The 26,730-nt window shown below is 43.2% G+C and overlaps 2 protein-coding genes and 1 non-coding gene across 6 annotated transcripts; all 3 read left to right on the forward strand.

Annotated features, from left to right (window-relative positions):
* The first annotated feature begins 1,450 nt into the window (after nt 1-1,450).
* LOC135277122 (small nucleolar RNA SNORA26) lies at nt 1,451-1,569 on the forward strand. Its single transcript, XR_010344721.1, has one exon. It is a non-coding gene; the product is annotated as a small nucleolar RNA SNORA26 (small nucleolar RNA).
* A 1,850-nt stretch (nt 1,570-3,419) lies between these two features.
* On the forward strand, nt 3,420-8,720 carry PCNA (proliferating cell nuclear antigen). The gene is made up of 6 exons (XM_012455397.2): nt 3,420-3,814; nt 4,539-4,636; nt 4,728-4,795; nt 5,756-5,950; nt 8,109-8,232; nt 8,314-8,720. Exons 1-6 carry the CDS (start codon nt 3,594-3,596, stop codon nt 8,391-8,393), a joined length of 786 nt encoding a protein of 261 aa, XP_012310820.1. The 5' UTR covers nt 3,420-3,593; the 3' UTR covers nt 8,394-8,720.
* Nucleotides 8,721-11,575: 2,855 nt separating this feature from the next.
* On the forward strand, nt 11,576-25,093 carry TMEM230 (transmembrane protein 230). Of its 4 annotated transcripts, none has more exons than XM_012455396.3 (4): nt 11,576-11,700; nt 15,414-15,527; nt 16,855-16,977; nt 22,755-25,093. In XM_012455396.3, the coding sequence occupies exons 2-4, from the start codon at nt 15,429-15,431 to the stop codon at nt 22,893-22,895; spliced, it is 363 nt and encodes a 120-aa protein (XP_012310819.3). In that variant the 5' UTR covers nt 11,576-11,700; nt 15,414-15,428; the 3' UTR covers nt 22,896-25,093. The 4 variants fall into 4 exon arrangements, with proteins under 4 accessions (XP_012310819.3, XP_021521527.2, XP_021521525.2 ...); XM_021665852.2 differs by lacking the exon at nt 11,576-11,700 and adding an exon at nt 11,749-11,835; XM_021665850.2 differs by lacking the exon at nt 11,576-11,700 and adding an exon at nt 11,843-11,943.
* Nucleotides 25,094-26,730: the final 1,637 nt, after the last annotated feature.

Genomic DNA, 26,730 nt, shown 5'->3' on the forward strand with positions numbered 1-26,730 from the left:
CTCAGAGAGGCCTTCTCTGACCAGAGTCAGAGGCATGTTTATGTCCTCATTTCAGTTTAACATGAGTTTAACACAACTGTACACCTCTTTATCATTCGACATTTTTAGGAACACATCACTTCTATAATAGCAAAAATAAATTCATGTACATTGTAGGTCCCACATGGGTAGAATTTAATTGACATTTAAAATGTCTTCAAATCTATTACAGTGATTTGGCATTAAACCAAAATGTTATTATGTAAGCAGACAGAACTGAAACAGAGTAGTGGAGCATATGCATTTGTTTTTAGTGAAGTAAATGCTCCTCACTGGAGGAATGAACACATTCCACATTTTGTGAAGGAACTGAGATTTTAAGGGACCCAAGAAAGGAAAGTACCCACAAACAAATGATGCTGTATTATGTTTTGATACTGAGATGCACATGCAAATGGGTTGTCCATCACACATAAAGCAAGAAAGTGCCAACATCAAAACTTACAAATGGGTAGCAGAGGCTTGCAAGAAATTCGAGAGACAATAGAATAGCACTATTGAAAAATGCTACATCATCAACACCCTTAACAACACAGGGTATAATATTATACAGAAAAACACAGTATCAGCAACTGAGTGGAGAAACAGTAGAAATGCCTTAACCAATGTAGCTTACATTTTTTCTTGTATGCACAAGAGTAATATAATAAGAATGTTTTTAAAGTCTAAAAGTTCTTTTAAAACAAAATAGAAATTCTAAGTGATAAAGCATTGTATAACAGTTTGAGGCTGGGCACAGTGGCTTATGCCTGTAATCGCACACTTGGGGAGGCTGAGTGGGAAGATCTCTTGAGCCCAGGAGTTGGAGACCGCCAGAGTGACATAGTGGGACCTCCTCTCTACAAAAAAATTTAAAGGCCGGGTGTGGTGGCTCATGCCTTTAATCCCAGCACTTTGGGAGGCAGAGGTGGGTGGATCACAAGGTCAAGAGACAGAGACTATCCTGGCCAACATAGTGAAACCCCATCTCTACTAAAAATACAAAAATTAGCTGGGCGTGGTGGTGCGTACCTGTAGTCCCAGATACTCGGGAGGCTGAGACAAGAGAGTCGCTTGAACCCAAGAGGTGGAGGTTGCAGTGAGCCGAGATCATGCGGCTGCACTCCCGCCTGGTGACAGAGCAAGACTCCATCTAAAAAAAAAAAAATTTAAAACTTAGCCAGGTGCAGTGGTGCACATCTGTAGCCCTAGCTACTTGGGAGGCTATGGCAGGAGGATACCTCAAGCCTAGAAGTTGGAGGTGGCAGTGAGCAGTGATCATGCCACTGCACTCCAGCCTGGGTGCCAAAGGGAAACCCCCTCTCTAAAAAATAATAAAAAATAATAGTTTGACAGTTTTCTTTCCTGTGCTACATAAAATAATGGTACGTATTATACTTGAAGACATCTTATAATAGAACTGCCCTTTCCTGTTCCCTTTTAAGGCTGACCCAGTGCAGAGGCTGACACAGAAGGGTAAAGTTAAGTCTCCACAAAACCCAGGAAAGAGACTGTGAAACTCCTCTTAGAATCCTGTCTGAAGTCACAGCTGAACTAGGAAAAAAAAAAAAAAAGACATTCCAGAGATAAAGAATAGACTAAGGAGAGGATATATTTGAAGCCATAATGATTGAGAAAATGTCAGACTTGAAATGCATCTGCAGTTCCCTGAACAAGATAAATAAAACTAAATCCATACCTAGATACATGGTAGAAAAACTAAGGAGTTCTACTGACCAAGACATTAAAAGCAACTAAAGAGAAAACGGTGTAAACAAAGCAAGAGAGTAACAACAAACCCTGTAACAATTCCTATAACAATTGAAATTTTCTGGCTGGGCACAATGGCTCACTCCTGTAATCCCAGCACTTTGGGAGATGGAGGTGGGTGGATCACCTGAGGTCAGGTGTTTGAGACCCGTCTGGCCAACATGGTGAAACCCTGTTCTACTAAAAATACAAAAATTCTCTGGGCGTTGTGGTGGGCGCCTGTAATCCCAGCTACTCGGAAGGCTGAGGCAAAATTGCCCGGGAGGCAGAGGTTGTAAGGAGCCAAGATCGTGCCACTGCACTCCAGCCTGGGCGACGGAGCTAGACTCCATCTCAAAAAAAAAAAAAAAATTGAAATTTTCACACAGATGAGCAATGATTTAAAAACGAGATTGCTGATATCTAGTTTGGGAAAAGAAAGAGAAATGAGCATGTTCATACACAATCTTGGCTAGAATGTAAATTGCAAACTTTTGGAGATTAATTTAGTAATATTTATCAAAAATTTAGCCACGTGCGGTGTCTCACGCCTGTAATCCCAGCACTTTGGGAGGCTGAAGCAGGTGGATCACCTGAGGTTGAGAGTTCAAGACCAGCCTGGCCAACATGGTGAAACCCCGTCTCTACTAAAAAAAAATACAAAAATTAGCTGGGCCTGGTGGCAGATGCCTGTAATCCCAGCTACTCGGGAGGCTAAGGCAGGAGAATCACTGGAACCCGGGAGGCAGAGTTTACAGTTTGCTGAGATGGCACCACTGTACTCCAGCCTGAGTGACAGAGCAGGACTCCATCTCAAAAAAAAAAAAAAAAAAAAAAAATTAAATGTATACGCTCTTTGACTCAGCCGTATTACTTCAAGGAGTTGATGACACCAAAATTACCTAAGTACTCAAAAGTGTTTGTAGTTAACAACAGGAGCTTGATAAATTGGGTTACACACATGTGATGCTATCTTTTAAAGAGGTACTGATACAGAAAAAATGTGGCATAAAATTAAATTTACTTTATTAAATACTCTTTCGAAGTGTTTACGGAATGAACGCATTTTGAAAAAGATGTGTATTCGTACTTTTAAAAAAGCTTTAAAAGCTTTATACAGTGAACGATTGATTCTAAGAGCTGATGTGGGAATGTTAAGAGGGTGATAGAGAGCTAAGTTTAACGTAACAGCTCACCTATCTATCAGGTGACACTTAGGAGCGCATCAATTCTGTAATTGAAAAATAAAAAGCATATTTGCAGCAGCTGTACTCTTCAGGCCGCAAGGAGGTTTTTCCTCCCGGTAGGCTTGACTTGCATTTAACTTTCACTTTCGTGGCTGGAAATTTTCTGCCCACGAAATGGGAGGCTAAGGAGGCACCACAAAGCTGGGGCTTGACGAACCGGAGCCTGGGCCTGATCCCCACAGACGCCCGGGCTCGTCCAGCGGCCAGGTTCATCAGTCAGGCAAAGAGGCGGGGAGACCTGCGGAACGCTGCCTCGCCCTGCGCCCGCATCCTCCAATGCATGTTCTAGGAGGGCGGGCCTCGCGGGGAGCAGGGACACGATTGGCCCTAAAGTGTCCCCGCGCAGGCCGTGGGCGTGGCGACGTGGTGACGTCGCAACGCGGCGCAGGGTGAGAGCGCGCGCTTGCGGACCCGGCGGCATTAAACGGTTGCAGGCCGAAGGGAGCGGTCGTCGTCTTTCTAGGGCTCAGCCTCCCGTTACGAGGTTCGCCCGCTCGCTCTGAGGCTCCTGAAGCCGAAACCGGCTAGACTTTGCTTCTTCCCGCCTGCCTGTAGCCGCGTTGGTGCCACTCCGCCACCATGTTCGAGGCGCGCCTGGTACAGGGCTCCATCCTGAAGAAGGTGTTGGAGGCACTCAAGGACCTCATCAACGAGGCCTGCTGGGACATCAGCTCGAGCGGCGTAAACCTGCAGAGCATGGACTCGTCCCACGTCTCCTTGGTGCAGCTCACGCTGCGGTCTGAGGGCTTCGACACATACCGCTGCGACCGCAACCTGGCCATGGGCGTGAACCTCACCAGGTGAGCCTGGCAGCGCCGAGAGCTGACTCCGGCCCACCCCTATCTCCGGCGCTTGGCGGGAGCGCTTCCGAGCTGAGCCCTCATTGGCTGGCGTGGGCCATCAGCGCCTTCTCATTGGCTTGCCGCGCGGGGGGTGGGGGTGGGGCCCAGCCGAGCGCGCGGTTCCGAAAAGCCCGCGCTGGCTGTTGCAGTGCGAACCTGGTTTTTCGCGCCAAAGTCACAAAGCGACTGGTGGCGGGAAAATGACTGGTTTTTCTGCAGTGTCAGGAACACTGCTCCAGGGCTCTGGCTCCTTATATCCCGATGGCCTTGAATGGACGCTTTAGTTGCGGCTGACTTCTTTTTTGTTCGAGACGGGGTCGCGGTGTGTTGCCCAGGCTGATCTCCAACTTCTGGGCTCAGGCGATCCACCCGGCTCAGTCGCGGTTGACTTTAAATGGTTTATAATGTGCCCTTGCGAGAATGTGTCAGCCTGTCATCCTACTTGGTGGCAGGAGATTGTTTCTATTCAGAAGGGAAACTGCTGGTGGCGTTTTAGTATAAATACTGCCAGATGCATCCCAAAATGTCTGCATTATATTCACATCCTCCAGCAGTACATTTACTCTCCACCAGTTCTGAGATGGCCTGATGGGTGAGAGTGGTAACCCCTTCTAACTGCATTAGAAATACAGACCTTTAGCAGATGGTGTTGATTTTAAACCATGTGTCTCCTGTCTTCTAGTATGTCCAAAATACTAAAATGCGCTGGCAATGAAGATATCATTACACTAAGAGCTGAAGATAATGCGGATACCTTGGCGCTAGTATTTGAAGCACCAAGTAAGTCGTACCTTTTTACTGAGTTGTGAAGCTACAGAAAATCAGAACGCTGTATCAGTATTTCACAACAGCATTTGCTTTCTTTTGGTAGACCAGGAGAAGGTTTCAGACTATGAAATGAAGTTGATGGATTTGGATGTTGAACAACTTGGAATTCCAGTGAGTATCAATTTCTGATTGTAAAGAGCACTGTACACAGGCATGATAGTTATGTAATAGAATGTGAGGTTTTTTGTCAGTCCGTCCGTCCCCCTCCCCCCACACAGGGTCTTGCTCTGTTGCCCAGACTGGAGTTTAGTGGAGCCTTATAGCTCACGTAACCTGGGACTCCTGGGCTCCAGCAACCCTCCTGTCTCAGTCCGTAAGTGACCAGGAAGGACTACAGGCCTGTCCCACCGCGCCTAGCTAATTTTTTTATTTTTGTGCATGGGTGGGAACGGTCTTGCCCAGGCTGGTCTGGAACTCCTGGCCTCAAGCAATCCTCCCCACTCAAGATATGTTAATATAATTTAAGCCTACTTCATAAAACTTTTCTAGAAATGTATCTACTGGTGCATGTTTCAAAGACAGATTTTTAGTATTTGAATAGTTGTTGTTTACCACAAGCCTAAAACTGGTTGTATTTATTGTTTACTGCCAGTTGTCTATTTGCATTAACTTCTGTGAACCTCTTAAAAATTTTTTCCTTCTAGAATGCTTGGTTTTTATTAAGTGTATTTTAAAGATATCTTAGAAGAAATTTATCCAGGTTAGGTTTATAAACAGCAAAGGAGAAAAGAAATGTCGGAATGTTGAAAATACCTAATGTCATATTCTTAGGTTTTTTTAGAAAGTAGTTAGGCCTGCTTGCACCATCATCATTTCTGTGGCATACTCTAATGTCCTCTTGCTTTATCCCTGGAGGATGATTAGGAGGAGGCTCTTGTTCCCTGGAGAGAGCATTTAATCTCCATTTATTCTTTTGAGTGGTTGGAGGTTGTTAAGAAATTCTCTGAGCCATATTTTAAAAGTAATCAGAAAATCTTGATTGTGGATTGTTCAGATGTTGCCTCATAAGAAAGAGTGCCTAATCATTAAGTTTCTAACACTTAACTTTTGGAAAAATTTTGTTCTTAATAGGAACAAGAGTACAGCTGTGTAGTAAAGATGCCTTCTGGTGAATTTGCACGTATATGCCGAGATCTCAGCCATATCGGAGATGCTGTTGTAATTTCCTGTGCAAAAGATGGAGTGAAATTTTCTGCAAGTGGAGAACTTGGAAATGGAAACATTAAATTGTCACAGACAAGTAATGTCGATAAAGAGGAGGAAGCTGTAAGTAGTTTTTAAGTAAAAAGAAAATAGTTTGAAAAGAATTGTTTTCTTTTTTTCACAATGCTACAAAGACGTTCCCAAGTTTGAAGAGAATTTTAATACTACTTAATATTGGGTTAATTGCTAAAATTAAAAGTGGACAGAATTGTACCTTAAGTAATTTGTGAAAATTGGGATACTGTTGAAATCTGCAATTGATTTATAAGTGCCATCCAAATTCAGCACATGTACATACCACAGAACAGTGGTTTATGGATCAAGCCCACAGGCTCTTAAGGATAGGATTGGGAAGCTAGGTGTCTAACCTTTAGGTTTCTGGAGATACTTACTCTATTATCAAATAATTGAGCATAGGTCAGCAACTCAATAGAAAGATATGGTTAGGCGTAAAAGTCTACCTGTTATGAGCTCTTATGTAATCCTTATATTAGCTTACATGTTGTGGGTCCAATTGGTAGCCCATTCTAAAGGTAGAGAAGCAGGCTGAGCAACCTTAAGTGGCAATTTAGCCAAAGTCACAGGCAGCAGGAATCAAAGGTTAAACAGGAGGGAGACTTCTCACTAAAGCTAGAAAGCAGACTCCATGCAACTTTGAGAGTGCCTAGAGAGCCCTTGTTTAACCAAAATAGAATACATGGCAAAACCCTGTCTCTACTAAATATACAAAAATTAGCTGGGCATGGTGGCACACACCTGTAATCCCAGCTACTCAGGAGGCTGAGACAGGAGGATGACTTGAAACCAGGAGGCAGAGGTTGCAGTGAGCTGAGATTGTGCCACTCCCCTGCAGCCTGAGCGACAGAGCAAAACTCATTCTCAACTTACTAGCCTGAGCATAAATCAAAACTTTGTAAATCAAGGACAAAGGTCCTAACCTCGTAGGATTGTTAGGATTAAATAGCATATGCTGTGTCTGATACATTATAAGCTTACAATAAATACTAGATCTTGCTTTCTTATCCCTTGAATGAATGGTCTACCTTTAGTTTAAATAAAAGAAATTCAGTTGAAAAGTTTTTTTTTTTTAATTAATGAAGTCCAGGAGCTGATTCTTTGTTTCCTGGATCACATTTCCACTCCTATGCCAATCTCATGGGGGTTTTTCCCCCCCGTTTTTCTTTGTTTTTGAGACAGGGTCTTGCTCTGTCCACCCAGGCTGGAGTGCAGTGGTGCAATCTCCAGGGCTTAAGTGATCCTCTTGCCTCAGTTTCCCAAGCAGCTGGGACTACAGATGTGTGCCACCACACCTAGCTTGGTTCCTTCTAATTTCATTTTCTCTCTTCCATTACAATGTATTTGTTAAAGAAATTAGATCATTTGTTAGGTTTTCCAGAGTTTGGATTTTGCTGATTGCATCCCTGTGTATACATAAATTCCTCTATCCTGTATGCCCTACAAACTTGTAGCTACAGCCCTGGAGCCTTGATGATATTCAGGATGATTTGTTTTGGGGGTGGGAGAGCAAGAATACTTTATAGTTGGTAATGTGTGATTCTAGTAGGAGGCACAGGGTGTCTGGGTGTCTTTGCAATGTTTGTTAGCAGCTATAATAATCATTGTCTAGATCCATTAAGTCATTAATTAGCGTTTCCAGAGCTGAAATTAATGTTTCATTAATTTATTGGCTGCTCATTATAAAATTTTCTATAAAGAAAAGCTTTCCCATATCACATAATTTGGTTATCTGAATTAATATAGGAAAAACAAGCTAAATACTCCATTCTTTTGCTTTATGTATAAGTCTTCAAAATTTTCATAGCTTCTTCCAAAGTGTCCAATGAAAGTGTTTGTATGTTTTTTCTTTTAATATATAATGAGCTAATAGATTGCAACTTTCTTGCTGTTTTTTGTTTTTTGTTTTTTGTTTTTTTTTGAGTTGGAGTTTCGCTCGTTACCCAGGCTGGAGTGCAATGGCGCGATCTCGGCTCACCGCAACCTCCGCCTCTTGGGTTCAGGCAATTCTCCTGCTTCAGCCTCCTGAGTAGCTGGGATTACAGGCACACACCACCATGCCCAGCTAATTTTTTGTATTTTTAGTAGAGGCGGGGTTTCACCATGTTGACCAGGATGGTCTCAATCTCTTGACCTCATGATCCACCTGCCTCGGCCTCCCAGAGTTTCTTGCTGTTTTTAATGATGAATCTGTTTTCTCTTGTAGGTTACCATAGAGATGAATGAACCAGTTCAGTTAACTTTTGCACTGAGGTACCTGAACTTCTTTACAAAAGCCACTCCACTCTCTTCAACAGTGACACTCAGTATGTCTGCAGATGTACCCCTTGGTAAGATAATAAATTTGAACCTTATTTTGTAGGTAATATATGTGATACTCGTCAGTAATTGACTATCTTCCTGTCTTTCAGTTGTAGAGTATAAAATTGCTGATATGGGACACTTAAAGTACTACTTGGCTCCCAAGATCGAGGATGAAGAAGGATCTTAGGCATTCTTAAAATTCAAGAAAATAAAACTAAGCTCTTTGAGAACTGCTTCTGAGATGCCAGCATATACTGAAGTCTTTTCTGTCACCAAATTTGTACCTTTAAGTACATATGTAGATATTGTTATCTGTAAATAACCTATTTTTTCTCTATTCTCTGCAGTTTGTTTAAAGATCTCTGCAAAGTCAGATCCAGTCTAATTAACCTAGAAGTATTTTTGTCTCTTAAAAATACTTGTGATTTTTATAATACAAAAGGGTCTTGACTCTAAATGCAGTTTTAAGAATTGGTTTTGAATTTAAATAAAGTTACTTGAATTTCAAACATCATGGGCAGTGCCTTCATTTGGACCAGGACTGTTGGAAGTATCCTCCTGAATTGCCAGCTACAGCTACCCTTTCATGTGAATGTTTTTTCAGTTTAGAGCAACCTGGTGAAGATAAAAACTATTTCAAATGCAGTAGGTTACTAGATATTTTAGAGGATTCACTTGTCAAACTTGTTATTCCAATCTGAGCTCAAGTAACAAACGAGAGAACATATCCTGTATATTTCATCATTTTAGTTAGCAAAAATGAATATTCCTCAGAAGCTTAATTACCCAAAATCATGTGGGCTTAATGATAATGCAGTGTTTCTTTTTTAGCCAAGAGAGTCCTACAAGAATCTTGGATGTTTCAGTAGCTCTGTGATGGAGCCCAAGAAGTATGGTTGTGCAAAATTTCTCTGAGTACACTTTTTGCAAGCAGCTCCCCTCAAAGGGTGAAGATGTCTTGTGTGTGTGTGTGTGTGTGTGTGTGTGTGAGTGTGAGAGAGAGAGAGTTTTTTTTTTTTTTAATTCTAGACCAGGACCACCAGAAGTGAGACAGCCTTGCTTTGTTGCCCAGGCTGAAGTGCATTGGCGCAATCTCGGCTCACTGCAATATCCACCTCCTGGGTTCAAGTGATTCTCCTGCCTCTTCCTTCTGAGTAGCTGGGATTACAAGTGTGTGCCCCACGCCTGGCTAGTTTTTTGTATTTTTAATAGAAACGGAGTTTCATCACGTTAGCCAAGATGGTCTTGATCTCCTGACCTCGTGATCCACCTGCCTTGGCCTCCTAATTACAAGTGTGAGCCACTGCGCCCAGCCTAAGATGTGTTAAATTCCCTGGATGTTGGATCCAACCAAGAAAGTGAAAAAGCCCTGAAATTGTGAAGAAAGACTTAAAAACATTCCCACTAATAGCTGCAAGGTCACTGTGCTGCACATTAAGAATTTTTTGCTGGGCACAGTGCCTCAGGCCTGTAATTCCCAACATTGGGAGGTTGAGTCTGGCAGATCACCTAAGGTCAAGGGTTTGAGACCATCCTGGCCAACATGGTGAAACTCCGTCTCTACTAAAAATGAGAAACACTAGCTAGGCATGGGGCCACATACCTGTAGTCCCAGCTACTCAGGAGGCTGAGGCATGAGAATCACTTGAACCCAGGAGGTGGAACTTGCAGTGAGCCAAGATCATGCCGCTGCACTCCAGCCTGGGCAACAGAGTGAGACTCCATTTAAAAAAACATATATACATACATTTTTGGCTAATTTGATAGGAGATTATCAGAACTTAACATTAGTGTCACTAAAGTAGATATATACAACCCCCACGGCTACATTTGGCATTAGAAAAAATGCTTTTTTTTTTTTTTTTTTGGAGACAGCTTTGCTTAGGTACCAGGCGCTAGGCTGGAGTGCAGTGGCATGATCTCAGCTCACTGCAACCTCTGCCTCCCAGGTTCAAGCAATTCTGCCTCAGCCTCCCCAGTAGCTGGGACTACAGGCGCACGTCACCATGCCCAGCTAATTTTTGTACAGGGTTTCACCGTGTTGGCCAGGATGGTCTCGATCTCTTGACCTCGTAATCCGCCCGCCTTGGCCTCCCAAAGTGCTGGGATTACAGGCGTGAGCCACTGCCCCCGGCAAGAAAAAATACTTAAAAAAATTGCTTTATCATAATCCTTTTTTCCAGTGCATATTGTGTTTGGTACATTAAATGACTGTTTTTTTATCTTTATTTTTTGAACTCTGCTTTTGAGAATTTGGTCCCAAGTCTAAATGACTGGTTTCTTTGTTACATTACTTGGACTGAGTTCTAGTTACTGGATGTGAGAATTAACCATGTCCAGTAGTTAAATATTCATTTACTTACAGTGTGACTGTGAGTGGAGAAGGAAATAGGCTGCAAAAGGGCCCGATGAACCTTTGGCATGATGAATATATTTCCATCTAGATTGGTTCCAGGACAGTGTGCATTTTCAGAGTTCATCTATTTGTACTTGTGTATAAATTATACCTTAATAAACAACTTTTTTTTTTGACAGTTTCAATCTTGTTACCCAGGTTGGAGTGCAATGGTGCAATCCTGGCCCACTGCAACCTCTGCCTCCCAGGTTCAAGCGATACTCCTGCCTTAGCCCTCTGAGTAGCTGGGATCACAGGCATGCGCCACCATACCCGGCTAATTTTGCATTTTTAGTAGAGACGGGGTTTCTCCATGTTGATCAGGCTGATGTGGAACTCCCGACCTCGGGTGATCTGCCCGCCTCGGCCTACGAAAGTACTGGGATTACAGGCGTTAGCCTCCGCACCCGGCCTAAACCTAACTTTTTAAAAAGCTTCATGTGCAGCAAAATGTCCCTTGTGGGCAGGACTTTTACCTGGGCAAGGCCTGAAGACAAGCACAAATTTGTGGAGTTACTCAAGGGATGTGCAGTGGGGTGCTGACAGCAGAGATAAGAGTGTTATTCAAGGGAAGTGTGATAGTGGAGTGTTGACAGCGCGTGCGCATGGAAGGCTTGCGCCTTGCAGCGGATTAAGATCTGGCAGCTCTGACTGTCGGTCCTGAAGCTGCGACAGACTCGGCTTCTGCCTCCCTGGGAAGCCACCGCGCTCTCTAACCCGACCCCTGTACTGAAGTGAAGGGAGAAACCACGTAGCCGGCTAGTCCTGGGCCTGACTCGGACCCAGGTGGGTAGGGACCCTAGGTGCTCGCCCGCCCTAGCGAAGGTAACCGGCAGCGGGCACAGATGACGGCTGCTCAAACAAAACCCACGGAGCAACACTCGGTCCCTACCGCCCGGGAGCCCGGATGCTGAGTGACGAGACAAACGCTCCCGAAGACGTAACTTCCGGCGCGCCTGTTTCCGGCACACCACTTCCGGCGTACTGATCTCGCCTGGGGCGAGCTGGGTAGCATTTAGGTGGGCCGTGCCATGCGACCTCTGGTGCTGCCAACAGTGGACGAGCTCTGGTCGTGCGGGCAGCCTGGCGCGGCGCTCCGGTAAGGCGTGCGGGCGTGCGTGCGTGCGGCGGGGCGGGGACAGAAGCGTCTTCTCGGCCTCTGGGCGTGACCAACACCGCGTTCCCCGCCGAAATCAAGCTCCGAGTCATCCCTGTGGGGCATTCGCTGGCCCAGGCACGGTTGGCTTCTTTCCAGAAGCCAGTTTTGTTTGTTTTATGTCTCAGTTCGCGCCGGTTCTTATTTCTCTCCTTGGCAAGGTCTGAAGACGGGCAGAAGAATAACGTATGTAAAGGCGCGTAATGCCAGGCACTGGGCCAAACGTTTTATGATGCTTTTAGAACTTAACATTCAGGTGCTAAGCGAGTTTAGGGGTCGCGGTGAGCTGATAAAAAGCCTGTGGGGAACGAGGACTGATACATCGAAAATGCTTGTTTTTACTTTTTCCCTCTTTTAGAATCCTCTTTGCCAAGAATAAACATTCGTCTCCCCCCTCCCTCGCGGCCCCGGCGATGTATTGTTTTTTGCGGATATATGAATAGTTAATATCAGAGGACGTACTTTTTTTAAAAGCCTAAATGCGAGTTATATGTGGCTAAATTCCCTCAAAAACTACACATATTGGTAGTTTGAACTTTGTTTTATAGAATTAAATGCAGTCGGGATCACAGCACTAAAACCCTAGTGACGCAGTTTGATCCAATCGTTTTTGAAAAGTATAGAAATTAGCATTACGTTAATTTTTTCAATACTTGATTTCTAGACCACGATGTAATCAATAAAAAGGGACAAGAGGGGCCGGGCTCGGTGGCTCACGCCTGTAATCCCAGCACTTCGGGAGGCCGAGGCGGGTGAATCCGTCGGGAGTTCGAGACCAGCCTGACCAACCTAGAGAAACCCCGTCTCTACTAATAATACAAAATTAGCTGGGCATAATGACACATGCCTGTAATCCCAGCTGCTACTCTGGGGGCTGAGGCAGGAGAATCGCTTGAAACTGGGAGGTGGAGGTTGCGATGAGCCAGGATTGCGCCACTGCACTCCAGCCTAGGCAACAGAGCGAAACTCCATCTCAAAAAAAAAAAAAAAAAAAGCCATGAATGTTTAGCACCAACTTTTTAATTATGCTAGTTATTTTACATTAACTGAAAGCCACTTAAAACAGTTTGTTAATTTTTGGAATTAAGTATGTATAAAGTACTTAGAACAGCTGGCACCTAAAAAAGACTAAGTACTAACTACCATTATTGTGATGATGATGATGATGAATTTACAAAATGCCCTCCAAGAGAAAAACTAGTCTTTTTTTATGTTGCCCTTATTGAAATACTTTTTCTTTTCTTTTTTTTTTTTTTAAATACGGGGTTTCACCATGTTGGTCAGGCTGGTCATGAACTCCTGACCTCAGGTGATCCGCCCGCCTTGGCCTCCAAAGTGCTTGGATTACAGGCGTGAGCCACCGCGCCCGGCCTTACTTTTTCTCTTTTTTAAAGATATGTTTTTGAATTTAGAATTTAAATAACTTTATAATACATGCCGAAAATATATTTGCCCATTTTGATCGTATAGTTTTGTTACGTTATGGAGGAAAAGTGGACAAATTAAAAAAATTTCTTTTTTTTTTTAAACAGAGTCTCGTTCTGTCACCCAGGCTGGAGTGCAGTGGTGCAACCTGGGCTCACTGCAGCCTCTGCCTCTCAGGCTCAAGGGATTCTCATGCCTCAGCCTTCTGAATAGCTGGGATTACAGGCATGTGCCACTGCACCCAGCTAATTTTTGTGTTTTTAGTAGAGACGGGGTTTCACCATGTTGACCAGGCTGGCCTCAAACTCTTGACCTCAGATAACCCACCCACCTCAGCCTCCCAAAGTTTTGAGATTACAGGCCTAAGTCCACACACCCGGCCTACAAATACAAATTGTCTCAGTTTAAATGTTTTTATTTTACAAACTTATCCACTGTCTCTTAAACTAGTGACAAAATAGCCATAATTTCACTACCACTCTCTGCTTTGAATATTTTGAACAAGAAACCAGGTTTTTATTCCTTTTTTTTTTTTGTTCTTTATTTAAAATTTATTGTGAGATAAATATTGTACAGTGTTCTGTTTCTTAAGGTAGGTACAGAAGTAATAAGGAAAATGAAATCACTACTTTCAGTGCTTGGGATAGGACAGAGAGGCGGGCACTTCTGGAGGCACTAGTATATTACTGATAGCCAGGGCCTTATCCAGATTTACAAGGGGCCTTGCGCAGTGGCCTGTAATCCCAGCACTTTGGGAGGCCAAGGCCGGGGAATAACTTGAGGTTAGGAGTTCAAGGCCTGGCACAGTGGCTCACGCCTGTAATTCCAATACTTTGGGAGGCCGAGGTGGGCAGACCACTTGAAGTCAGGAGTTCAAGTCACCCTGGCCAACATGGTGAAACCCTGAATCTACTAAAAATACAAAAATTAGCCAGATGTGGTGGTACACACCTGTAATCCCATCTACTCAGGAGGCTGAGGCAGGAGAATAGCTTGAACCCAGGAGGTGGAGGCTGCAGTGAGCAGAGGTCACCCCACTGCACTCCAGCCTGGGTGACAGAGTGAGACTCCATCACAAAGAAAAAAAAAAAAGACTTCGAGACAAGCCTGGCCACCATGGTGAAACCCAGTCTCTACTTTAAAAAATACAAAAAAGGGGGAGGGGGGCTCGGCTATTAAAAAAAAAAAATTAACCAGTCATGATGGTGCATGCTTCTAATCCCAGCTACTCAGGAGGCTGAGGCAGGAGAATCACTTGAACTCAGCAGGCAGTGGTTGTAGTGAGACAGGATCAACCCACTGCACTCCAGCCTGGGTGACAGAGCGAGACACCAACTCAAGAAAAAAAACATACATACACAAATTTACAGCAAGAAACTTTACAGATATTTTACATTAAAAGGTTGATTTCTGTCCACAGGAAATAGGCAAAATGCTGATGTGAGTGTATTCCGTTCCTTGCCCTCTTCTTTCTTCCTGTCAAACAAGAGAATCTTGAGTATATGCTCCTCTTTTCCTTAAAAGTGGGAGCAGGGCCAGACACGGTGGCTCATGCCTGTAATACCAGCACTTTGGGAGGTTGAGGTGGACAGATCACGAGGTTAGGAGATCGAGACCATCCTGGCTAACACGGTGAAACCCTATCTCTACTAAAAATACAAAAAGTTAGCTGGGCATGGTGGAACACGCCTGTAGTCCCAGCTAATCGGAAGGCTGAGACAGGAGAATTGCTTGAACCTGGGAGGTGGAGGTTGAAGTGAGCCAAGATTGTGCCACTGCACTCCAGCCTGAGACTCCATCTCAAAGAATAAAAATAAAGCAGGAGCAGGGAACAGATAACACTGTGGTGTCAGTTGGTCCTGGATTTAAGTCCCCACTCTTCCTAGTTTCTATGTGACTTTGGAAAAAGTAAAAGTTGGGGAATCTTGGTGGCAAAATAAACTGGAATGTGACTCTTGATGAGTGTCTTCACTCATTCTACAAGGACAGACCAGAGTAGATATTTAATACATACTGAGAATGTTTTCACTGTGTCACAGGCATATTTGGTTTTTCATATGCATATGCTTCTGACACAATGAAAATTAGCAGTGAAGCATAAATTGCTCATTGCTAGTCTGACGTGGCAGCTCAGAACTCCAATGCACAGCTCTAATAATCCTGAACTCACTGGCTGTAATGCACCATTGTCACCTACAGACAATAACAGGGTTTTTGTTTTCATACTGTAGCTGCGTCAGCGTGTTATGATGCCGTCCCGTACCAACTTGGCTACTGGAATCCCCAGTAGTAAAGTGAAATATTCAAGGCTCTCCAGCACAGACGATGGCTACATTGACCTTCAGGTAAATGCAGAAGAGAACTGACAAGACTGACTGGCCATATTTCTGTTGAGTTAGCAGGAAGACCTCCCAGAGGGAGGTTTTGCTAACTGTCCCTGGGGATTAGAGGGAGCAACAAGAAGAAAACTCAGCTCTGAGACTCGTTTGGCCATAATTGCAGAAGAGGACCTTGACAGGGCAGTTTCAAACCAATTCCAGTATTGTCCATTTCTAAGAATTTTTAGTTGTAATGCCAGAGTCTTGTAATTACAAGTTTTATTTACTTTAATCAGAAACTAATCAGATTGTGTTTTGTTGAGTAGAGTGTTTTTTTTTTTTAAGGAACTGTAAAATTTTTGTTAGGTGGAATTTTTTTTTATCACTGTTTATTTACACTTTAGTCAAAGCCAATTCATCTTTTCAGGGTGTTTTTTAAACAAAAACAGAAATGTCTTTATAAAGTTGCTTATGATATAATTAATGATTTATGGAATGAGATTAGAACTAGAGACTGAGACTCCTTTGAGTAACCGTGAGAGCAATAACTAGAGCTTCATCTCTTGCCAGTCCCTTTTATTTCTCAGAGCTGCACTGGGTGGTAGGACATACTTAAGACACATAAAGCATCTAGTTTGGTTCTTAATTACCCTCCCATTTTTTTTGTTGTTGTTGCTTTTGTAACAGGCTCTGGCTCTATCACCCAGGCTGAGTGCCGTGGTGTAATCTTGGCTTGCTGCATCTTCACCTCCTGCGCTCAAGCCATCCTCCCACCTCAGCCTCCCAAGTAGCTGGGACTGCCGGCGCATGCCACCACGCCCGGCTAATTTTTGTGTTTTTTGTAGAGATGAGGTTTCACCATGTTGCCCAAGCTAGTCTCAAACTCCTAATCTCAAGTGATCTACCTGCCTCAGCCTCCCAAGTTGCTGGGATTACTGGCATGAGCTCTCCTCCCTGTTTTAAAGTGTTTGAGCCTGGGTTTCATGGCTCACACCTGTAATCTCAGCACTTTGAGAAGCACAGGTAGGAGGATTCCCTTGAGCCCAAGAGTTCAAGACCACCCTGGGCAACATAGTTAGACCCTGTCTCTACAAAACAACTTAAAAATTAGCTGGGCATGATGGCATACACCTGTAGTCCCAGCTACTTGGGAGGCTCAGACAAGAGAATTGCTTGAGTTCAGGAGTTTGAGGCTGCATTGAGCTATAATTGCACCACTGCACTCCAGCCTGGGTGACAGAGCAAGACTCTGTCTCTAAAAACATAAAAATTAAAAATAAATAAATAAAATGTTTGAAACCTGGTATTTGCCTAATGTTCTTCCTTGTCTTTTTCATCTCTGTTTCTCTTCCAGTTTAAGAAAAGCCCTCCAAAGATCCCTTATAAGGCCATTGCACTTGCCACTGTGCTGTTTTTGATTGGCGCCTTTCTCATTATTATAGGCTCCCTCCTGCTCTCAGGCTATATCAGCAAAGGGGTAAGCTGACGGGCATGTGGGAAGAGCCATAAAATGCTAGCCAAGGCTCGTGTGTGTGTGTGTGTGTGTGTGTGTGTGTGTGTGTGTCCATGTCCATGTCCGTGTCCGTCCGTCCCAGTAGTCTATTTTTTTGAGACAAGGTTTTGCTCTGTCATGCAAGCTAGAGTGCAGTGGCACAACCTTTACCTCCCTAGGCTCAAGTGATCCTCCCACCTCAGCCTCCCAAGTTGCTGGGACTACAGGTGTGCACCACCACACCCAGCTAATTTGATTTATTTTTTACTTTTGTTCATTTTATTTTTTTGTAGAGACAGGGTTTCACTGTGTTGCTCAGGCTGATCTCTAACTCCTGAGCTCAAGCAGTCTGCCTGCCTCAGCCTCCCAAAGTTCTGGGATTGCAGGTGTGAACCACTGCACCTGGCCAATTTTTATTTCAATTTTTACAGGTACATGGTGTATATACTTAGGGGATACGTGAGGCATTTTAATACAGTCATGCATTCATAATAATTACATCAGGCTAAATGGAGTATCCATCACCTCAAGCATTCATCATTTGTGTTATGTTCCAATTATACTTTTATTTATTTATTTATTTTTAAGACAGCGTTGTTCTGTTGTCCAGGCTGGAGTGCAGTGCAGCACTGGATATCGACTCACTGCAACCTCTGCCTCCCAGGTTCAAGCTGCTGTCATGCCTTAGCCTCCTGAGTAGCTGGAATTACAAATGTATGACACCACGCCCGACTAATGTTGGTATTTTTAGTAGAGATGGAGTTTTGCCATGTTGACCAGTCTGGTCTCAGACTCCTGACCTCCCAAAGTGTTGGGATTACAGGGAGGAACCACTGTGCCTGGCCTACTTTTAGTTATTATATGTATATACATTGTTGTTGTTGTTTTGGAGGAGTCTTATTCTGTCACCAGGCTGGAGTTCAGTGGTGTGATCTCAGCTCACTGCAGCTGCCACCTCCTGGGTTCAAGTGATTCTCCTGCCTCAGCCTCCTGAGTAGCCGGTACTACAGTCTCAAGCCACCATGCCTGGCTAATTTTTGTATTTTTAGTAGAGGCGGGGTTTCACCATGTTGGCCAGGTTGGTCAGTAACTCCTGACCTCAAGTGATCTGCCCACTTCAGCCTCCCAAAGTGCTGGGATTACAGGTGTGAGCCACCATTCCCAGTCTTAGTTATTATATTTTTAAAGGTACAATAAATCATTCTCTAGTCATAGAGCTTACTCATTTTATGTAACTATATTTTTGTACCCATTAACCATCCTCATTTCCCCCCTCTCCATCTTTCCCAGTCTTTAGTAACCATCATTGTACAGTCTTCATGAGTTCAATTGTTTTAGTTTTTAGTTCCCACAAATGAGTGAGAACATGCAAAGTTTGTCTTTCTGTGCCTGGTTTATTTCACTTAACATAATGTTCTCCAGTTTGATCCATGTTGTTGCAAGTGACAGGATATTTCTTTTTTGTGGCTGAATAGTACTCCATTGTGTATGTGTACCACATTTTCTTTATCCATTTGTCTGTTGTAGAACACTTTGGTTGCTTCCAAATCTTGGCTGTTGTGAATAGTCCTGCCATAAATATGGAAGTGCAGATAATCTCCTCAACAGACTGATTTCCTTTCTTTTGGGTGTATACCTAGCTGTGAGATTGCTGGATCATATGGTAGTTCTACTTCATACTGTTCTCCATAGTGGCTATACTAATATACATTCCTATCAACATTGTACGAGGGTTCCCTTTTCTCCACATCCTCACTAGCATTTCTTATTGCCTGTTTTTTGGATAAGCCATTTTGGCTGGGTACAGTAGCTCACACCTGTAATCCCAGCACTTTTGCAGGCCAAGGCAAGAGGATCACTTGAGCCCAGGAGTTCAAGGCCAGCCTGGACAACATAGTGAGACCTTGTGTCTGTATTTTTAAAAAGCCATTTTAACTGGGATGAGATAATATCTCATCGTAGTTTTGATTTGTATTTCTTTGATCAGTGATGTTAAGCACCTTTTCATATACCTATTTACCATTTGTATGTCTTATTTTGTGAAATACCCAATTTTGATTGGATTATTAGATGTTTTTCCTAGAGTTTGAGCTCCTTGTATATTCTGCTTATTAATCTCTTGTCAGATGGATACTTTGCATATATTTTTTCCCATTCTGTGGGTTGTCTCTTCACTTTGTTGATTGTTTCCTTTGCTGTACAGAAGCTTTTTAACTTGATGTGATCTCATTTATCTTTTTTACTTTGTTTGCCTGTGCTTTTGGGGGCATTACTCAAGAAATCTTTGCCGAGTCCAACATCCTGGAGAGTTTTAGGTCTTAGGAGAGTTTTAGAGCTTCATAGTTTTAGATCTTAGGTTTAAGTGTTTAATCCATTTTCATTTGATTTTTGTATATGGCAAGAGATTTCAGGGGTCTAGTTTCATTCTTCTGCATATGGATATCCAGTTTTCCTAATACCATTTATTGAAAAGATTGGTTCTTGGCCGGGCACAGTAGCTCATGCCTGTAATCCCAGCAGTTTGGGAGGCCGAGGTGAGTGGATCACCTGAGGTCAGGAGCTCAAGACCAGCCTGACCAACATGGTGAAACTCCATCTCTACTTAAAAAATACAAAATTAAGGCCGGGCTTGGTGGCTCACGCCTGTAATCCTAGCACTTTGGGAGGCCGAGGTGGGTGGATCACCTGAGATCAGGAGTTCAAAACCAGCCTCGCCATCATGGTGAAACCCCATCTTTAAAAAAAAAAAAGATACAAAATTAGCTGGATGTGGTGGTGGGCACCTGTAATCACAGCTACTTGGGAGGCTGAGGCAGGAGAATTGCCTGAACCCAGGAGGCAGAGGTTGCAGTGAGCTGAGATGGTGCCATTGGTCTCCAGCCTGGGCAACAAGAGTGAAACTCCATCTTAAAACAAAAAAGACTGGTTCTTTTCCCAGCATATATTCTTTTTTGTTTTTGAGACAGTCTCACTCTGTCATCCAGGCTGGAGTGCAGCGGCATCATCTCAGCACACTGCAACCTCAGCCTCCCAAGTAACTGGGACCACAGGTATGCGCCACCACACTTGGTTAATTTTTTTTATTTTTTATAGAGACAAGGTTTTGCCATATTGCCCGGGCTGATCTTGAACATCAGACTCAAGCAATCCAGGAATACAGTGGTGTGATCACAGCTGTCTGCAACCTCGATCTCCCAGGCTCAATCGATCCTCCCACCTCAGCTTCCCAAGTAGCTGGTGTTACAGGTGTGAGTCACCATACCCAGCTAATTTTTTTGTTTGTTTGGTAGAGATGAGGTCTCATTATGTTGCCCAAGCTAGTCTTGAACTCCTGGGCTCAAGCAGTCCTCCTGCCTCAGCCTCCCAAAGTGCTGAAATTACAGGCTTAAGCCACTGCACCCCACTGGCCGTGTTCCACGTTGTGTGTTAATTACAGTCGGTGCAAGGTCCACCCTAGCCTCCCGAAGTACTGGGATTATAGGTCTCAGCCACTGTACCTGGTGGATGTAGAATTTTATCAAATGCTTTTCTAGCATTGATTGAAATAATCATAAACATATGGTTTTCGTCCTTCATTTTGCTGATACAATTATATCACATTGATTAATTTGTATAAGTTGAGCCATCCTTGCATCCCTGAGATAAATCCCACTCGGTCCTGATGAACAGTCTATTTAATGTGTTGTTGAATTCCGTTTGCTAGTATTATCCTCCTTATTCAGGATTTTTGCATCAATGTTCATCAGGGATATTGGCCTATAGTTTTCTTTTTTCTATGTGTCTTTGCCTGGTTTTGGTATCAGGGTAAAACTGGCCTTCTAGAATGAGTTTGGAAGTATCCTTTCCTTGTCTGTTACAGAATAGTTTCAGTAGGATTAGTATTAGTTATTTTTCTTTTGAGACAGGGTCTCACTCTGTCACCCAGGCAGAGTGCAATGGTATGATCTCAGCTTACTGCAACCTTTGCCTCTCCAGGCTTACATGAGCCTGCCACCTCAGCCTTGCTAGTAACTGGGACCACAGGCGCATACTACCATGCCCATCTAATTTTTGTATTTTTTGTCAAGACGGGGTTTTACCATGTTGCCCAGGCTGATCTCAAAATCCTGAGCAATCCACCTGCCTTGGCCTCCCAACGTGCTGGGATTACAGGAGTAAGCCACCGTGCCTGGCCAAGTATTAATTCTTTAACTGTTTGGCATAATTCAGCAGTGAAACCATCAAGTCCCAGGCTTCTCTTTTTTTCCCTTTTTATTTATTTATTTATTTATTTATTTTTTCTTGCCTGTCACTTCACAATTTTGAGTCCCAGGCTTCTCTTTGCTAGGAGACTTTTTATTAGGGTTTCAATCTCATTACTTTCTGTTCAGGTTTTAGTTTTCTTCATGGTTCAATCTTTATTTTTATATTCATGTCTGTACAGCAGATTTCAGCAGAAAGGACAAAAAGATTTTCTTTTATATTTTGTTCTCTGTTGGCAAAACATGTTTTTCTTCCTTTGAGCAATAGTAAATTTCCATAATTCCAGTAAGGGAGGTAGTAGCAGGTAGGCACATTTGGCCTCTGAGATATTAGACAGTTTGCCCACTGTCATAGTTTGCAACAACACAGCTGAGCATGGCATACAGGAGTCCTAACTGCTAAAGGGTGTAGTTGGAGCAGCATGCTGTCATTGTAGCTGTGCAGTGCCATGAACATACGGGTCAGTGTTCGGAGAGAAATAGTGATTCTATTATATATATGGGGTCACAGTGCCTCATAAGTCAGTTCCTTCTTACGTTAGGTTTGGTTTGAGTTCCTGTTGAGCTTCTTTTCTTTTTTTTTTTTGATCATTCTTAACATTCTTGGAGTATACCTGTTGAGCTTCAATATGAAATCTTAGTAACCTAAAGTAGTTGGTGGTTCTTTCTCATGGGCTGTCCCCACATACACAGTGTCTAAGTTTTCTTGACCAATTCTGGCCATAATTAACACACAATAGGGAACACAGCCAGCCACGTGCAGTGGCTCAAGCCTATAATTCTAGCATTTTGAGAGGCTGAGGCAGGATGATTGCTTGAGCCCAGGAGTTCAAGACCAGCCTAAGCAACATAGTGAGACCTCATCTTTACCAAACAAACAAAATTAGCTGGGTATGGTGACTCACACCTGTAACCCCAGCTACTTGAGGCTGAGGTGGGAGGATCACTTGACCCTGGGAAGTAGAGGTTGCAGTGAGCTGTAATCACCCCACTGTACTCCAGCCTGAGCAGTAGAGCAAGATTCTATCTCAAAAAAAAAAGGAAAAGAAAAACCTGAGAGGCTAAGAAAAACACAGAAGTTTATTGTAGTAGCATCTATACAATTACAAAAGGTGAAAAGCCACCAAAGTGTCCAGCAGCTGTGTGTGGGGCAGTTAAGTGAAACTGTGTACATTCATTTCAGTGGAATGTTACATACCCTTACGGTTTAAATATATGAAGAGGTTTTAATAATATTGGCCGCAGGACACAGAATATGGTGATTTACAACTAAGAACTTTTAAAGAAGGAAAAGAAGCCAAAATATCTAGTTGAGATTGGGTCATTCTTTATAATTGTTAGTACTTTGTAGTTTTCCTTCAATTTCTAATAAGGAGGAAACTTTTTCCCTTGGTAGTGTACAACTCAAATAAAATGTACTGAAAAGTATAAAATACTGATCTAAAGATTAGGTCTGTGACTTTTTATTTTAAAATGTGTAACTCTTAGAGTACTAATGTGTTTGCCTCCTTCTGCCACCAGGGGGCAGACCGGGCCGTTCCAGTCCTGATCATTGGCATTCTGGTGTTCCTACCCGGATTTTACCACCTGCGCATCGCTTACTATGCATCCAAAGGCTACCGTGGTTACTCCTATGATGACATTCCAGACTTTGATGACTAGCACGCACCTTATATCTGAGGAGAAGAGTCACAGTGGGACTGTCCCAGCTTTAAGATACTGAGCAGAAACTCTAGATAAGGGCTAAAGAATTCTGCATCTTGCGGATGTTTAAGTAAACAATGGCCAGATTTTATGGGTTCTTCCCAAAGATGTTAACTGAGCCTACAGTTAGCTAGTTAGGACATGACCTGCTCTGTTCCTCATCCCTTGGCCCTGGCAAGAGCTCCTGACAAGTTTTTCCACAGGAATATGTATCATGGAAGAATAGAGGTTATTCTGTAGTGGAAAGTGTTGCCTGCCACCACCCTCTGTAGAGCTGAGAATTTCTTTTAAATAGTCTTCATTGCCAATTTGTTCTTGGAGCAAATGGAAGAATGTAGTATGGCTAATTTCTTACTACTAAGTAATTTATTTTAAAAATATCTGAGTATCTTGGCCGGGCGCGGTAGCTCATGCCTGTAATCCCAGCACTTTGGGAGGCCAAGATGGGTGGATCATGAGGTCCGGAGTTCGAGACCAGCCTGACCAACATGGTGAAACCCCATCTCTACTAAAAATACAAAAAAAAATTAGCTGGGCATGGTGATGCGCACTTGTAATCCCAGCTACTCAGGAGGGTGAGGCAGGAGAATTGTTTGAACCCAGGAGGTGAAGGTTGCAGTCAGCCAAGATCACACCACTGCACTCCATCCTGGCCAAAAGAGCAAGACTCCATCTCAAAAAAAAAAAAAAATGTTGGAGTATCTTATCCTCTACACTTAACCCTACCTTCATGTTCCAGTGGAACACCTTGGTAAAAATCAAAGATCAGTGAGTTCATCTGTAATTTTTTTTTTACTTGCTTTCTTATTGACAGCAGCCAGGAATGTTTTAGCCTGCACAGCAAGTTTTCAAAATGTAAATACTTTGTCTGTTTAACAGTCCTTGGCCCATTCTGATCCAGTTCACCAGTAGGTTGGACAGCATATAATGGGGTCATTTTGTCCCTTCTAAATCAAGATGTTCTGTAAATTATTCCTTTAAGGGCAGGACTTTTGGCTGTTCCTAATGAAATGTGTAGATAAGTGTTTATTAGTTAGAGTTTATAGCCCTGTTGCTAGCACCTTGTATCATGTCATTATTCTGCTCATGATTGCAAGGCTCAGCCTGGATGCCTGGAGCACTGGATTGCCTTAGTTTGATTCTATTTTTTAGCTTGCAAAAAATGACTTATATTCCAAAGAAATTAAAATGTTGAAATCCAAGTCCTAGAGTTAAAATGAGTTAACTTTAAACATTTCAGAAAACACTTCAGTGATTTTATGATATCTTTAATCCCAGTACCCAGATCTACCTTTGTTTCTAGTTAGCTGGCATTGTAAGTCACACTGCTTTCCCCAACCCTGAGGTTATGGACTTGGGCAAATAGAAGCCTGGCCATGCCATCAGCTGAGATGGAAGGCTGTGGGAAGAGCAAGTTTTAGATGTCTGCTCAATATCCAAATGGAGCTGTTGGGGAGGCAGTTGGAATGCATGAGTGTGTCTAGAGTTTAGAGTGGGTCTTATGGAAATAGAAATTTAGGAGTCAGTATTTGGACAGTATCTTAAAAACCAGAGGGCTATTTGAGATCACCAGTGGAGTGAGTGTACATGGAGGAAGAAAAACGGACCCAGGAAATGAGGGACAGAGAGGGTGACCTGAAGCAGCCTTCAAGATTAGGCACTTTTAGTAATGGGAATGTTTGCTGGGGAGTCCAGTAGTGAGTTTCTAAGCCTTGACAGTGCATTGTGAGGTGATACATAAAGCTTTATCTTGGGGAGTGGTTGCCAAGCAAAGCTCAGATCAGAAGGTTTTGGCAAAACCAAATGATTTGGATTGATGGATTGATTGATTGATTGATTTTTGGAGACAGGGTCTTGCTGTACCGCCCAGGCTGGAGTGCAGCAGCACAATCATGGCTCACTGCAGCCTTAACTCCTGGGTTCAAGTGATCCTCCCTCCTTGGCCTCCCAAAGTGTTGGGATTACAATTATGAGCTACTGAACCTGGCCTGTTTGGTCGTTTTTTTTTAAAGTTAATGCTGCTGGTCAAAAAAAATAAATAAAAATGGAACAGAAGGGTATAAAGTGAAAAGTAAACATTTGGGCATGGGGTGGAGAGTGTACATTTACTCCAGCTTTACCTTTCAAGGTTTTCCAAATAAATTTTTTTTTTTTTTTGAGATGGAGTCTCACTTTGTCACCAGGCCTGGAGTGTAGTGGCTCGATCTCAGCTCACTGCAGCCTCTGCCTCCTGGATTCAAGCTATTCTCCTACCTCAGCCTCCCAAGTAGCTGGGACCACAGGCAGGCACCGCCACCCCCAGCTAATTTTTGTATTTTTAGTAGAGACAGGGTTTCACCACGTTGGCCAGGATGGTCTCTATCTCTTGACCTCATGATCCCCCTGCCTTGGCCTCCCAGAGTGCTGGGATTACAGGCGTACTGTGCCCAGCCTCAAATAAATTTCTTAATATATCCTTTCTGAAATGTTCTAAGCACATAAATACACGTCTGATTTTTAAAACTTAGGCTCACATTCTATGGTTCTATAATTTCTCCCCTCCCCCACTGATTCTATTTTGTGTATCTGCATATCCATGGAGATCAGTTATATTCTTACTGATGTACCTTATAAGTATAGTTTTTCATCCTGTTTATTTAGTAGTCATAGTGGCAGAGCAGAAACCAACCAACTTCCTACATGGAGTAGGAATCTCCTCTCCAGAGTCCCCTGAGGAATGGCCTTTGCTGCTCTATTTGAACATTCACACTTGTAATCTCATTCCAGCTGGAATTGTTACAGAAATATCATTTATTAAGCCAAAATCAGACTCCCTGTAATTTCTATGCTTTGGCCATAGCTGTATTTGATGTTTTATAGAAAAGACCTAAACCTCTACAGCCATACTACTCTGAATGCTCCCGACCTCATCTGATCTTGGAGGCTAAGTAGAGTCGGGCCTGGTTAATACTTGGACAGGAGAAAAGATCTAAACCCATGTAATCATGTTGAACATTTCTTGACCCCTTTGCCAGATATTCTAGCAAGTGCTTTTATTACATATCTCATTTTAATCCTGAGTTATGTAAGATTCTTAGGAAGTGAGATATTTGGGATTAAAATTAGGCAAAGCCTGGGCCAGACATGATGGCTGATGCCTATAATCCCAACACTGGGAGGCCAAGGCGGGTACCTGAGTTAGGTAAGAAAAATCCTGAGTTAGGTAAGAGTCTTAGGAAGTGAGATATTTGGGATTAAAATTAGGCAAAGCCTGGGCCAGACATGATGGCTGATGTCTGTAATCCCAACACTGGGAGGCCAAGGTGGGCAGATCACTTGAGGTCAGGAGTTCAAGATCAGCCTGCCTACTAAAAATACAAAAATTAGCTGGATGTGGTGGCGGGCACCTATATCCCAGCTACTCAGGAGGCTGAAGCAGGAGAATCACTTGAACCCAGGAGGCAGAGGTTGCAGTGAGCCCACATCACACCACTACACTCCAGCCTAGATAACAGAGACTCCATCTCAATAAAAAATATAATTTAATAATAAGGCAAAGCCTGAACTAACTCCCTTTACTAACATGACAGCCAAATGCTTTTAGGTACTGGGCCAGTGAAGAAATGGGGAAGGTGGGTGTGGAAAATAGAAGTAGTTAGGTGACCGTGGTCAGCTGTCAGATGTATATTTTACCTCAGAGTAGCCTCCTCCCCACTCCAAAGTGTTGGCCAGACCATATACTCTAACTTTCTAAAAGGCTGTTATTTGCAACAACTACTCTGCCTCCTGTTAGTCATTTCCAAGGCTAAAAATC

This window comes from Aotus nancymaae, unplaced genomic scaffold (assembly GCF_030222135.1).
Source record: "Aotus nancymaae isolate 86718 unplaced genomic scaffold, 86718_ANA_hifiasm-v0.15.2.pri h1tg000029l, whole genome shotgun sequence".
Classification (NCBI taxonomy): domain Eukaryota; kingdom Metazoa; phylum Chordata; class Mammalia; order Primates; family Aotidae; genus Aotus; species Aotus nancymaae.